Genomic DNA, 15,712 nt, shown 5'->3' on the forward strand with positions numbered 1-15,712 from the left:
TTGGTTAGAATATCACTGCATTTTCAGAATGGAAAACAAAGTCTACCAGTTTTTAGTAATGAAAAAAAAAAAAAAAAAAAAAAGCAAATGTTGCCCCCTTTCAAAATTATGGTGAAATATCATTTATTGCATAAGAACATCAGAACACTCTTTTGAATATGACAAAATCCAACTTTCCAAATATTAGAACAAAAGAACATCAAGTTTTAGATTACAAGAATTCTTTACATAAACATGTTTCAAAGTTATATAAAAATGTTGAGACAAGTTTCTAGGCTTTACCTGTATATATTATCCACAGTATTGGCAGGGGTTGCTGCACCAATATGGCTTTGTACAGCATCACGTTGCATTGCATTTATACAGAATGACATATTGAGGCTCTTCAACACATAGTGTCCCAGGGATGCTCTTTAGTGAGTAGATTCTGGTGAATCTTTTCAACTATTCTGGTCAAATAAGAATTTGCTGGTTTAACAGTAGATATAATCTGTTCCACCTGTTCAGAGCTGAAAAATGAGAAAGAATTGTAAATAACAATTATTTTATAAATATACCAGGGATGATGGCAGCAAAAAAAACTTCAATGAATGCCAGTGTCAAGTGGGCAGGTAGGTGGTTAAATATGTATCTTTACTACTTTACTATATATTATCAACTTTGAAATACCTGTATTGTTTTAGTAAAAGTACATTTGACAGGTTGGTTTCCTAGTACATGCATGCTAATAGAGCTTTGTGAAAGTATCGTAAATATTGAATAATAACATTTTTGCAGAAAAACCTATACATTCAGGGAGAACAAGAGAAACATAACTTTGAGCATTTCACTTTCTATCAATGCCAAGACACTAGGATGGGAAATCTTAGCCTGTGTCCTACAAGGCAATATTAATATTCAAAGGATATTTGGGGAGAAAAACAAAACAAATGGGGTCAAATGCAACATTCAAGAAGTAGGAAATCGACAGCAACAGTACAACATTAGGTATAATCCTAATCAGGTCTGCATGTATTTCTGTATTTAATTTTGATTACAACCTACTCACCTTGCATTTCCAATGTAGTTTTTGAAACTTGACAGATGAAGTCGAGATGCTGGGTAAACTGGGGTTAGAGACAATGTGATCTCAAACTTGGCAAATGCTTTGAAACTGGAGAAGATGATCTTGATGCTGTACAAAAAAATAAAAAATAAAACAAAAACACACAATAAAAATTTGAGAATGGAACTACTATACAAAACCCTAAATGAAATAATGTATTAGTCTATCCAAGGTCTGTAATGAAATCAATGTTTTTGCAAATCTTGTGTTTCTCCAGTATTGTAACCAATTAAAGTAATGCCAGTAATCTTTGTTGTGCACTTCTATTCACTATTTCGGTAGGTCTCAAAATGTGCAGTCCACCCCATGTAGGTGCATGAAAAATAAGTTAGACTGTATTTGTGAAAACATATCTGGTCCTGAAAATGAATAGGTTAGTTTTAGGGATTTATTTTGTTAGCAACAACCACATTTTACTATTTATCCTCTAAAAGTACTTACTCTGTGTTCAAAATCACCATTTCCAGGATTTCAAACTTAGCAGGGCCATTCTTCTGGAGATAATAGAGTTCTTCTCCAAGGAGGCGACAACGACAGACCACAAGAGAAATATCAAGTAGAAGCTGTAAAGATAGCAATAGAAAAAGAACAAAATAATAAAATATGCATTAAATTGATAGAAAGTTAACATTTATTTTTATTTTTGCAGGAAATACCAAAACAAAAACATTCACACACGTTTTGATAAAGGCTGCCTAATAAACCAAAATGTCTGTTCCATGTCTTTTAGCATTCATATATGGGAGGGACCCACTTGGTGTACAGGGATTTTCTGCAAGGACTACACCTATCACTGAAAAATAAGAACTTAAACTAAAATGAAACAGTACCTGATGCAGTGTCAGAATTGTAGATTACATCATCGCACAACAGTAGTAATGCGTTACAATAACTTTGCTATTACATCAATAAACAAACAGAACAGTATGTATTTTCTAATGGTAGTAATAAAAGTAGATGTACAGAAATAATTAACTATTTTTTATTTGGCCAAAGTAAAGACGTAAGACAGCATCATGCAAGCCTACTTTTTGAAGATCTTGCTGTGTTGTGTGCTGCTGGCACAAGCTGCCTTTACTCTCAAAAAACTGGGTGATCAGTTTGTGAGCAACAAGTGAAGATGATGGGGCTGCCTCATCTGTGGAAAACAGTACATATTTAATAAAAAATGAAATTCAACCAATGTGCTGCCAAATTAAGATTTTACTGAATTTTCTTGTACTTCGAGAACCTGTAGTATACAATAATCCAATAACAATAAAAAAAAAAAAAAAAAAAAAAGAATCTAAAAGAATGCTAATTTAAATAAATGTGTTATAAGGCGAGATTTAAAAACGGACAGTGACTTAAACCCAAATCTCGAGTGGCAATGAGTTCCACAGCCTTGGTGCATAGGACGAGAAAGCCCTATCCCCCACTGCTCGCAGCTTGGTTAAAGGAACAGTTAAAAAAAGACCAGCAACCGCAGACCGTAGAACACAATGACTACTAAGACAAAAAAGCAATGTTTGAAACAGGTGCACAACCAAAAGGATTTGTACGTACCATCTAAGAGTGTGTAAACCTTTACATCCAGTATCTTCTTGCCTGGTTCGCCATTAAACTGAACTCCATCTGTACAGGGATAAAATAAAGTTATTGGCCTGGGTTTGCGTCAACAACTATTAATTTCAAACTGACACTTTTTTGTACCCACATGTGACCTGTTGCAGACTTACCACAGTCATCAACAGGCCAACATTATAGCATTTAAATATCAAAATGATAAAATCCTAAAAGAAATGCAATACATTAATTAGAAATGTTTTGGCTTTTTCAATGTCTTCAACGTATTATTTTGAAGTTCTATGCTAAAGTAAAAAATAGACGGAATTAGCAGAGATTAAAAAAGAATGGTTTCTGTCATGTCTAATGCAGGTACCCACCAACTGGTTCTCCAAATATCAGTTCAAGTTCAAGGGAGCCATTAAGAAAGGTGAAGACGGCTCTGTCATCCAGCCATTCAGAAAGTGTCCATTCTGCGAAGCTGAAAAGGGGTAAATGTAATGAATTTGAGTTAAACCATTTAAAAAACTACTCTGGATAGTAAAAACCCTCTTTTTTGAAAGCTCATTACCAGTGTTTCCTCTAAGGCTGAAATGCATGCATTTTTCGCAATAACTGGCAACAATCTTTGCACTCTGTTCACTAACTATCGCAAGTTATTATCAAAAAAAAAAAAAAATCAACCTCAAATCGAGACTCCAGCCTCTCTAACGTAAACCTATTTTGAGACCATTTTTACAAAGCATTAACATAAGCATATTTGTGCCTGTCTTGTAGCCGATTCTTTGGATTTTCCATCTGTAAAAATGCACATCAATAGTGCAGCACTCGCTCAGACACCAGTGAATCTGCTGGTACAGGGTGTGCCAAGCGGATGTTTGGCGTTGCTGCTCATGAACTTTACAGTGTTTAACGTTGTATAATTAAATACTAAAATCAGTGAAGCACAATCTTCCTGCATTTAGTATAAATACTGCGGTAAACATAAATAAAACTCACAATACTCACACTTTGACTTTTTTTTTTTTTAATTTCCCCTCTTAAAAACGACCACTACATAATAATAATAAGACATACCATGTTCATTATTTATTTATTTTTTGCGAGTTTAATCATCACGTGACTTCACCATGTCTGCTGAAACTCAACATGGTGACTGCGCCAACAAAGAAAAAAAAAGCAATGTTTCATCTAACTATCTAAATGAGGATGGTGTGATAGTATTCTTAGTTTTGCTATAAATTGTGTATGAGTAAGTACCATTAAATATAATAATGCCAGTCCCATAAACATGTAGAGATTAAGAAAGAAAATAAGTGCAACAATGGCAAAGCACTGCATCCTTCTATGCTAAAAAACTAATACCCAAGGTACTCAAGGAGGAGCTTCCCCAAAGTTTATTAATTTCCAAGCTGCCTGCTTTTAATGAAACTATAATTAGCAATTTAAACCATGGCCATTTCTTAATTGAATTCTTTTTTCTGACGACTAAAAAATGAGCTCAAAACTATTTTCTCTAGCTATACAAACCTTAAAGGAAACTGACCATTTTACTGTGTAAACGATGTATAGTCACTATACTACACACCATTGGTTTCATAAAAGACATTGTCTGGAGACACACCTGAAATCTTAAATCTTACAAGTAACACTGCAAAATTAGGAATGAAACAATTGAGAGGATTAATTATGCGTTTACATTAAAAGGGGGGCTATTTAAATTACAATTGGGTAAAACATAACAGTGAACCTGTTTTAGAGAAACGAGTCAGTCAACACGCCTTAATCAGCGTTTCCTGTTTTATCCTGGTTATTATTATAATGCCAGTAAAATGCTATACTTAATTTGTGGGGTACTGTACATAGGATTACTCTCACATGACACTGCTGGACTGTACATAAGATTACTCACATGACATTGCTGGACTGTTACTAAACTGTTTCACATTCTTTACTGTTATTGTAAATGCCAGCAATAAGCTAAACAGGTCCTTTCAAAACACCTTTATTTGTAGACTGAACTACTAGGTTAGTGAAAGACTAAATAGGATTCTCACACCTGCTAGACATTTGGTTTTCTGAACTGTTGTAATATAATTCTTAGGTTTTCCCAATGAGCCAGTGATGTCTATAAACATTATGAGAGGTTTGAAGTGTCTTCAGGTGCTTTACTTACTATTACAGCAACAACTAACAATTGTGGTAATATTTATTGAATTTACTTATTTTAACTAGCAACATTGTATTTATGTTCAAATGCCATATTTAATTATTAATATGCTGATAAAGTGGGAACAAATGGAATAGGCCATTTTTGAAAAACAGAATTTGGTATTCCCTGGAACAAATGGAACAATAGCCCTAAAGATAGTATAAAGCAGGCCACCAGTTAAGCATGCAGTCTACATCTATGATAACAACAGACAGGGCTGCATAGGATCAGAGGATGACTCAAAAATCAGGAGGCAGCGCCATAATACATGTCTTGTTTAAATTTAAAGTAAATTGAAAAATTGTTGACAAACTTGTGTTGGAATATTGTTTAAAATTGTATAATGCAACAAAAATATATTAAAAGGGTCAATGCAACAAAAATATATTAACAAAAGGTCAAAGTATGGCCAAAGGTTTCTCACTGATAATTTACCCTTTCAGTCAAAATGGCAAGTTTCTCAGTATCTCAAAAGCTTAGAGGGAATGCTGCTCATAACATTAATGAAATGCAATGCACAAAAGTACTAACTAACCTGCTGAGCTCTTGAATTGACATTTCCAACTGCCTTTTTTTCTCCTGCAGCTTACAATGTTTACTCTTCATATCCTTTTGTTCAGAATATAAATGCAACTGTTTCCTGAAAAACACAAGGTTGGAAAAATATTTTAGTTTGCTTAATTTTTTAAAATTGCATTATAAATCATGTATAAACTCAACCATTCACAGGACTGCTTGTTCTTTCCTTGGGATGAAGAATTATATCCAAACTCTTGAGTATGAAAAACCATGCTTGATCTGCCTGGTTTATGCAACAAATTACTCTTAAGTGGGCTGTTGTCAAAATATTTATATTCATGTAACTAAATTGATCTGAGGGGGAGGGATGCAGTACAGGGATGAATTAGATATTACTGGATAAACATCAATGGGCTGAATGGCCGTCTAATTCATAACTTCTTATGTTCACCAAAAAATAATTAAAAAGCACCGACATCTCATCTTCACTGGTGAAAAAAAAGGGACCATGTTAAAAAAAAAAAAAAAAAAATTAAGATTAAACTGAAGCTTACCTTTCAATATTTGCTTCCTGTGTCTTTAGACGTTCATATTCTAGAAATTAAGAACATGTATTTACTATTATTGTGGAAAACACAAAATCAGAAAACTCACTTCATAGTTAGACAGAAACCTTGCTTTTACACAAATATACCATGTCAAGTTTGTGATGTTACAGAAAATGTCTTTCACCAAGTGTATGGCAGATTCTAGTACACAAACTAGAAAGAAAAACTGAATTCCCCTATGTTATAATCAACCCTTAATTTATAAAATATCAATAAAAGGCATTTAGGATACAAGGAATATTAAAAATGTCTAAATGCTACTCTACACATTTCGCACAAAGACTAGCCTATGTAATGGGACTATTTTGACAGCTTATACTTGTATGTTTCCATTAAAAGTAATTGAATCACATCCAGTTGCATTATTTACCTTCCTCCATGGTTTTCACATTGAGTTTCAGCTCTGAAATACTGTTGTCATCTTCCACCTCAAATAAATCAATTTTTGTAGCTTCTAAAAAGAAAAACATCTTTGCTTGCTTAATTGTTGTTTATTCCCGCATGTAGCGTGACATGGTGAATAATGAGCTTGTCTATGCTGTAGTTGAACATTACAACACTATATCAATATAAATACTAATTAAAATTGTTACAGTACTTATGCATGCATCACTCTCAACAGAATCCCTGCTTAATTATTTTTCTGCAAGGCACAGGCAGCTAAGTATATATCAAAACAGGTGGAGCACCAAGTCTTATTTTTCTGCCATGTCAAGTCATTTTCATTCCAGTAGTAGTTGTATCATTAGTAAAAATCAAGGGAGGTAGGATGCAAACTGGTGGTAATAAAGATTAAGTAGCATATTGCAAATAAGGTATAAAAATGCCCTATTTACCAGCTTCCAGAGAATTCATACATTCATCCAGGTCAGCAAGTAATTTGTTAGTCATGGTAATCCTGTCTTCCAATTTCTTCTTTTCAGACTACAGACAAAGTAATGAATATATAAAAAGGTGTATGAATTACATACAATAGACATTGCATAAAACAGAAGACTAAATGATAAACAAATTTCTCTACAAAAAAAAAAACACAAGTCAGAGGGAGCTAAAAAGTTTCTTACTTGTGCAGACTGCAGCAGCTTGGTATACAAGCCAACCTTTCTTTCGTGAGACAACATTTTAGATTTCCTTCTGAAATCTGACTTCCTTTCATTCAGCATCGATCCTAGGCTTTTCAACTAGATGGAGCAAAATAGTATCAGTAACATAAAAGACAGCCATTTCAGAAAATGCATGCATCGTTATTTCAATATTTCCAGGTAAAGTCAAAGTCAAACACAAATTATGCTAAACACTACACACCTACAACTCTTAAAAATGTTTACCTGTTCTTCAGAATATGTTTTCACCATCTCCCAAAGAGGTTCACTTAAACTCCTCAATTTTTTCTCCTCATCACAACTTCGTTTCTTTAACCTTAAAAAAAAAAAAAAAAAAAAAAAAAAAAAAAAAAAAATCAAAAAGATTACACTTCGACAATGACAAACTCTAGAAACATTTTAAGTAAGCCATTCAGTACATGGTGGCGAAGACCTTTAACGGCATTAACTCCTTCTGCAATTAACCGGAGTGGTCTCAGTTTCTGTAGTCAATGTGGTTCTTTATTTACAAAACAGAAACTTAAAACTTACTTTGCAATGGTTTCACACAGGGCTTGGCACTCTTCCTCATAAACCTTAAGTTGTGGACGATAAATATGCATCTCATTTAGCCAATCCTCAGGTGTAGGGGCTGCATCAGATGCAAACTGAAATACGAGAAGAGTAATTGACTTCAAGCTTCAATTAACAGACATGCTGACCATGGGGTGCTTCAGGTTTTAACAAATTCACATTATGCTCCACTCATCATAAAAATCATTTAAAGCGTAGAGTAGCTGCTGTGCCAGACACAATTCAGGAAAAACAAACAAAAAAAAATAAAACTGGTTTCAAGTCTTACTTTTGGGGGAAGCTGGCTCTGTCTAGGTCTCTGGATAAGGATATTGACCCCAAGGACCTGTAAAAACTCTTTAACTGTGACACTGCCATCCAGAAGTTTCTGAAATAAAGAGCAGACGCTTACTAGGAAGCTAGAATACAAGAAACTTTATAAAAACAATGTGTACACATCCATTTTACACACTCATTTAACGCAGCAGTGCTTTTACTGTCATCCATAACTTATCAAAAAGTAACTCTGGCAAACAAAAGGATTTCACAAATGTTAGCTATTTTGCAGTTGCATTAGCTACATATGTCCCAAATTTTTTTTTTTTTTAAAAAGAAACAAAGCACATGTTATAGCACACATCTATTTAAATTTTTTAAAAAACACCATAGCTGGTACTACTTTAGGATTAATACTATTAGCGCTGGAATTTCGAACTGCCAAGAAGCGCCAAACCTGTAATTTTAACTGGTAGCTTTTTAAACAGCTGTAATATGATAATGAAAGACAAACGATCATAGAAAAAACGCAAAAGATTGGAAAATGAAAAACAAAACAATATTTTTCAACACAAACCAAGAAAACTTAAATAAAATATTTTACTAGTAACTATTTTGTAACAAGTCTATATGAAATTGCATAAACATTTTATTTGTTTGTAAAAATAACATCAAAAAGGGTATTTTTTTCAGAAAATAGTATATAATGCACTACTTCAAAACATAAATAACTATAATACAACAAACTATTTACATAACATTTAAATTTAGCCTGCAGCTTTCTAACCTGTACAGTTCACACACAATACATGCTTCTCCACTTTTCCTGAGCATTTAGTGCCCTTCCACAATCGGCGTAGACATCCAAAGTTTTGTTGTTGTTACATTTTGCAACCTGGCACTGTTTCCTCTTGCGTGTGGGTGCAGTGTCTGCAGCAATGCCAGAAGGGGCATCTGTCTCTGTCCTTTTCTGATCCATATGTGCTTGCCGAAGCTCCATGGCTAACTGCAAGATGAAGTCAATCCTGTTGCAGTTTTCCTTGTTTTTGTACATTACTTGTACAAAAACACACATGGATGGCTGCTAGGTCCAAAATTGTTTAGTGCATAGAGTTTAGAATAACCACCGTTTTGTTGTTCTTGCACTTGTAAACACTGATAGTGGCACAGTTGCTGTGCCTGAACAGTGTAGTCAAGCGCAATGGTGCTTGCAAGCCTGGAGCTGAAGGGAGTTGTTTGCATCTCGCCTTATTTACAGTTTCTACCAGGGTGTTTTTTTTTTCCCTTCAATTCTATGGCCAAATGCAGTGATGTGAAAAAACTGTCAGTGGTCACATTCCTCCCTTTGTCGAGGTATGGCTCTGTCAGCCTCAGCACCACGCTGTCTCCAAGTCTATGGCCTGCAGAGCTAGTGTCCCTGCCCAGGTAACATGTGGTACTACGCATTGTACTACGTGCACTACCATTTGTATGTTGATCAGCAACATAAAAGCACTCAGTACAGTATCAATATTGCATCTAGCGTGCTGTGTTGGACCTGCCGTTTCAGGCACTATGTTGGCACCTCTGCCTCAGCGCCTGGTTGGTCCTATTACAGGTAGGGCTGTTGGCAATTATGTAGTACTGTCCTCACTATCGCTTTCAGAGTGGCTTAATTCTAGAACCCACGAATGGTCGCTGTCATGCCCAGTGTCACCGATGACCCCTGCATTAGTCATCTTCATCCACAACGTGTAGCATTTCTAGAACATGCTCTCTGGTCATTCTCTGACTCTAAGCCATTTTTATTTTCAGTGTACCACTCTCAATATGCCTACTCAATCACAGTATATTTGCAAGAATGAACCTGCAATGCTATACGCAAACGGGTACCTATGATTCAGAGAGGCGTGTTTTTCAAATACTCAAAGAATGTAGACAGGTAGACGCCACTTGATCACGGGACTGATTGTATTGAAAAGGACAGGCAGGGTTATAGGCTACATTTGATAAATATTTATTGATATAACCAGTAAAAATGACAATGGTTTTGGCGCTTCTAGGTAAACATGCTTATAATTATCAATTTCTTGCGAATATGTGGCTCAAACGCAGTCGGTATATCTAACACATATTTAGGAAAAGTCATGAACTGGCATGCGCATTACATTCTGGAACGCAGAGTAATTTAAATTTTAAAACCCAAAATGGTCAAATTGATCGGATTGGCGCTTCTAGTGTTAAAAGAAAATCAGTTGCCATGCCTTTTTATTGGGTTATCTGTTTGCACTTGTATTGCCAAGGTCATTTCACCTCACCAGTATCTCCTGGGTCAAAGTTTGTTACTTGCTGAAAATGTGTCAGTCAATTGGGGAAGCAGCCGACTGGTTATTAGCAAGAATAATATCAGTGAAGGGGTGGGGATAATCACTCTCCAGGAAGTACAAAGCTAAGAAGCATGACTTCCAAATAGTTTTCCTTAACCTAGTGTAGCACCAGATGATATGTTTTGAAATGAAAATACGATGTGTGCTATAACATTGGTTTCTTTCAAAACTAAATATTTGAGACCTAAGTGCATTGTGAAGAAATGTTATTAAATCATGACCATTCTTATATTGACTAAAAAGTTTTTACCTCTCTTAAGTTGTGTTCATACTGATCACCATCTAGAAACTGAGACTCCATCTGACTGTATCTCTGTTCTGAGAAGTAACAAACAAACAAAAAAAAAATAATAAGCAGCTAATATTCCGGACCGCAAGAATGTTGTATTTTAAAAGGGATAATCCAAGTTAAAGTGATAGCACTGTGACCTCTTTTAGAAGTGCAAATCTTATGAAATATGCCATTCCTTGAATTCAAGAACTGCATTCACTTCTTTGGACGAAATACTATTACCAAATTTCCCACTGTATATTGCAAAACAAATTGTTTTTAATAAAATACTTTTATAAATATAACGCATGAGAAGGTACGATCATATCGCATATACAGGAATTACCTTAATAACATAAGGTTACAAACAAGAGGAGGCCATTTAGCCCATTTTGCTCGTTTGGTTGTTAGTAGCTTATTGTTCCCAGAATCTCATCAAGCAGCTTCTTGAGGGATTCCAGGACCCCCTTGTAGATGAAACTTGAGCAGACAGGCTTTTAAATTAATTTAAGTACAGTTGTATTTACCACTTAAGTCACCAAAGGTACTATCATATTTGGTGAAGTTTAGTGTGTTGCTGCTAGAATTGGTGCTGTCCAAGGTCTTAGCCAGCATGCTCGGTGGATTTTCTGCTGTGATACCTTCTCCATTGCTGTCCCACTGGCTCGTATACTTTATCACCTATAAACAGAAAAAGAATAAACAGTGAAGTTTAAAACAACTGTTATAAAAGAACAAGCTGAATCGTTTTTATTCATATAAATAAATAATTCTCAATTCCTTTCCAAGTTCGAAATTAGAATGGTATTGCCATAAAGCAAACAAGAAAAATCACTTCAAGAAGTACGTTTTAATATAAGCGAAAGAGGTGTAGAGATGGCACATTTGCTAAATGCCTTTCAGAGAAGTTAAACTGAGTTCACCGCACTCCCATTTTGTTTTGGATGGTGCATATACTCATTTGTGATTCCTTTGCATATATAATTTAATCGCAGTGAGTATCCCAGTAGGTCATGCAGTGAGACTATATGAACGTAACATTAGGTAGAGGTCGACACTAGTACCCATTGGGTTTTAAATTATCCGACTCAACCCGGGTCCAGTTTTATGCCATTGATCATGATTTTATATATATTATATATATTATATAATATATATATAATATATATATATATATATATATATATATATATATATACACACACACACACACACACACACACACACACACACACACACACACACATACACATACATACATACTTTTTATAACAGACATACCTGTTCTGTATTGGAAGACACCCCATCCTGGCTCCTCCTTTTCTCAGTACTCTCAATTAAAATTTTATCTTCACTGCTATCTTCTAGCAATGGTCTTCTCTGGCCTCTTGTTCCCACCAGTTCTGGGCAGACAAAGAATGAATCCTCCATGCTACTCTTTTTTTTAAGTTCCTCCATAGGCTTGGTTGCATCATAACCGCTTGTTGGAAATTCACTGTTCAAGCTTTCAGCTGAATCCATCTCGTCATTAAATTCTGGAAGTATTTCTTCATCTCTCTTTTGCACCAAAGAAAATGTACTTTGTAGCTGAGATACATCTTCTAGCGCTCCCAAACCAGCTGTTTTAGTGAGGTGTTTTCCAAATAGATGGTAGCCTGTTAACTTAGTCGGATTACTGACATCCAAAAAGCCTGCAGACGAATGTGGTCTCTTTTTATTCGGCAGCTTAGGAAGGAAAACTCTGAGTGACACCTGTTTCGTTTGAGGTGTTTCTTTGCTAAAGTTTACTGGCGCTGTCACATTCTTAGTTTGATCTCCAAGAATAAAATTGCTTTCTAATGGCTGATCCCTAGGCTCTTCAGGTGCTTCTTCCATGAACTCAGTTTCGCCAGCAACCCTTTTATTCTCATTTTGACAGCTTTTGTTAGATAATGCATCTTCATTCTTGCGATCTGTGTTTTCAGGTTTTAACTCTATTAATTGCAAAGGGGCTATATCACTAGACATGTCCTTCTCTGGATATTCTTCAAAAATCTTTCGAATACTTTTAAGCTTTGAATGGATATGAGCAAGACTACTCCTTCTAGTTTGTGCAGCCACTAGTAGAGGCTCTTCTGTAAATATGGATTCTTCACAGGAAGATGTTTTCTGCATTGATTTATTTCCATCACTTTCCACCATTGGAGGCTGGTGGGGTGTATGCTCTTCATCATTTCCCGTGTTTAAGTCTTCACTTGCCTTACCCACATGAACAGTTTCAGTAAGTTCTTTATTTAGTGTCTGACACCTGAAACTTTCAGTGTTTTCCGAAGCAATAGTATTCAAAGAGTTTAACTCAGTGGTTGGATCTGTACAGATTATTTTTACTTCTCTTTCACAATCTACTTCATGTTCTGGAAATCTGAAAGAAACACTCTTTCTCTTGAGTTTTGCAGTTTGATTACCGACATGAGCAGCTTCTATCTTGTCTTTAGAATCCACAACTTCTGCCTCTTGCTTCTCAGGGTCAATATATTTTTTTTTATTGTTTAGATGTGCACTGTTATCATTATTGCCACCAATACCACAGTTTGCACCCATGTTTTCCCCTCCAGAAAAAACACTGCTTTGCTCATTAGGAGCAGCCAATATTGATTCTCTCACATTCTTAGTGGTCTGCAGATCTTTGCTGTCAATTGCTGCTGTATTGCTTCTAGTTATATCCATATCATCCTGTTCAGATGAAAATACTAGTGTCTTATTATCAAAAGATGATGCAACACTGTATATACCTCCAGTCTCCATAGGAAGCTGGTCACCTAGACAGACAGTATGACTTCTGGTCATTTCCATTTCATCTTCAGTGTTTTTGTTCTGAGAAATCCAATTTATCTGCAGGGAACTTGCTCTTCCAGGCTTATTTGGCATAATTAAGTTCTGTTTTGCACTGGCCTCAAAGCTGCTACCGTCAATAGCAACTGTGTGACTTTTAGTAATTTTCATATCATTCTCTTCCCTTGAAAACACCACGGTTTTATCTGACGGATGGGATGCTAAACCAGTACTTTTCCTAGCAATACCCGTAACTAGTTCACAATTTAAATCAGTATTTTTGTAGTCAATTGCAACAGTTTTGCTTCTTGTTATTTCCATGTCTTCTTGCTCATCAGACAACAAATCAGCACCAAGGTCAATTTTACACAAAGACAGAGTAGACTCTAACACAGTCGTTTCTTTCTTTGAAGCTTGTAAGATGCTCTTGCTGTCAATAGCCACTGTATGGCTTTTAGTCATGTCCATATCATCATTTTCCTCTGCAAACATAACAGTTCTATCTGCAGAAAGAGAACACATACCAGCCATGCTTTTCCGAGATTTTCTCGTCCCAAAAAGTGGATTAACAGTCTCTAAATTTTTGCAGTCGATCTTTTCTTTACTGGAGGTCTCTGAAAGGCCCCTGCCGTCAATAGCCACTGTATGGTTTTTAGTCATGTCCATATCATCATGTTCCTCAGTAAACATAACAGTTTTATCTGCAGGAAGAAAAAACATATCAGTCACACTTTTTTTAGGCTTCCTAGCGACCCCCTTTTGTGAATTAACAGCCTCTAAATTCTTGTAGTCCATCTTGCCTCCATCTGAAGTTTGTAAAAGGTCCCTGCTGTCTGTAGCCACTGTATGGCTTTTAGTCATATCATCCAGTTCTTCAGAAAACACAACTGTGTTATCAGCGGGTGGTGACATTACTGGGGCAGCAACACTTCTACTAGTCCATGTAACTGGATTGCTAACTGCCTCAACATCCTTGTAGTCAATTGCCACTGTCTGGCTTCTTGTCATTTCCATATCATCCTGTTTCTCAGTGAACATAACAGTTTTATCTGCAGAAAGAGAAAGTAAACCACCCACACTATTCCGAGGTTTTCTACAGATCTCCATTAGTGGATTAACTGCTTCCATATTCTTGCAGTCCATTTTACCTCCATTTGAAGTTTGCAAAAGACTTCTGCTATCAATAGCCACGGTATGACATTTAGTCATGTCCATATCATCCAGTTCTTCAGAAAACACAACTGTTTTATCAGTAGGAGGTGACATTACTGGGGCAGCAACACTTCTACTAGTCCATGTAACTGGATTGCTAACTGCCTCAACATCCTTGTAGTCAATTGCCACTGTCTGGCTTCTTGTCATTTCCATATCATCCTGTTTCTCAGTGAACATAACAGTTTTATCTGCAGGAAGAGAAAGTAAACCACCCACACTATTCCGAGGTTTTCTACAGATCTGCATTAGTTTAACTGCTTCCATATTCTTGCAGTCCATCTTACCTCCATTTGAAGTTTGCAAAAGACTTCTGCTATCAATAGCCACGGTATGACATTTAGTCATGTCCATATCATCCAGTTCTTCAGAAAACACAACTGTTTTATCAGTGGGAGGTGACATTACTGGGGCAGCAACATTTCTACTAGTCCATGTAACTGGATATGTAACTGCTTCAACATCCTTGTAGTCAATTGCAACTGTCTGGCTTCTTGTCATTTCCATATCATCTTGTTCGTCTCTAAAGACAAGAGTTTCATCAGCAGGAAGAGAACATAAGCCAGACATGCTTTTTCTAGATGTTCTTGTGCTCTCTACTTGTGAATGAATTGCCTCAGTATCCTTGTAGTCAATTGCCACTGTCTGGCTTCTTGTCATTTCCATATCATCCTGTTTCTCAGTGAATATAACAGTTTTATCTGCAGAAAGAGAAAGTAAACCACCCACACTATTCCGAGGTTTTCTACAGATCTCCATTAGTTTAACTGCTTCCATATTCTTGCAGTCCATCTTACCTCCATTTGAAGTTTGCAAAAGACTTCTGCTATCAATAGCCAAGGTATGACATTTAGTCATGTCCATATCATCCAGTTCTTCAGAAAACACAACTGTTTTATCACATTACTGGGGCAGCAACACTTTTACTCGTCCATGTAACTGGATTTGTAACTTCATTCCATATCATCCAGTTCTTCAGAAAACACAACTGTTTTATCAGTGGGAGGTAGTCAATTGCAACTGTCTGGCTTCTTGTCATTTCCATGGTGAACATAACAGCTGCAGCAACACTTTCTACTCGTCCATGTAACTGGATTGTAACTGCTTCAACATCCTTGTAGTCAATTGCAAC

The 15,712-nt window shown here is 35.9% G+C and overlaps 1 protein-coding gene across 1 annotated transcript; it reads right to left on the bottom strand.

Moving 5' to 3' along the window:
• On the bottom strand, nucleotides 1-15,467 carry LOC121323874 (kinetochore scaffold 1-like). The gene is made up of 17 exons (XM_041265181.1): nucleotides 11,839-15,467; nucleotides 11,085-11,238; nucleotides 10,537-10,604; nucleotides 7,934-8,032; nucleotides 7,624-7,739; nucleotides 7,318-7,408; nucleotides 7,054-7,170; nucleotides 6,826-6,913; nucleotides 6,360-6,443; nucleotides 5,936-5,975; nucleotides 5,398-5,502; nucleotides 3,031-3,131; nucleotides 2,651-2,719; nucleotides 2,134-2,243; nucleotides 1,547-1,668; nucleotides 1,049-1,174; nucleotides 1-509 (listed from the first exon to the last, which is right to left on the bottom strand). The coding sequence occupies exons 1-17, from the start codon at nucleotides 15,442-15,444 to the stop codon at nucleotides 386-388; spliced, it is 5,220 nt and encodes a 1,739-aa protein (XP_041121115.1). The 5' UTR covers nucleotides 15,445-15,467; the 3' UTR covers nucleotides 1-385.
• Nucleotides 15,468-15,712: the final 245 nt, after the last annotated feature.

Source organism: Polyodon spathula, chromosome 12 (genome assembly GCF_017654505.1).
Source record: "Polyodon spathula isolate WHYD16114869_AA chromosome 12, ASM1765450v1, whole genome shotgun sequence".
NCBI lineage: Eukaryota > Metazoa > Chordata > Actinopteri > Acipenseriformes > Polyodontidae > Polyodon > Polyodon spathula.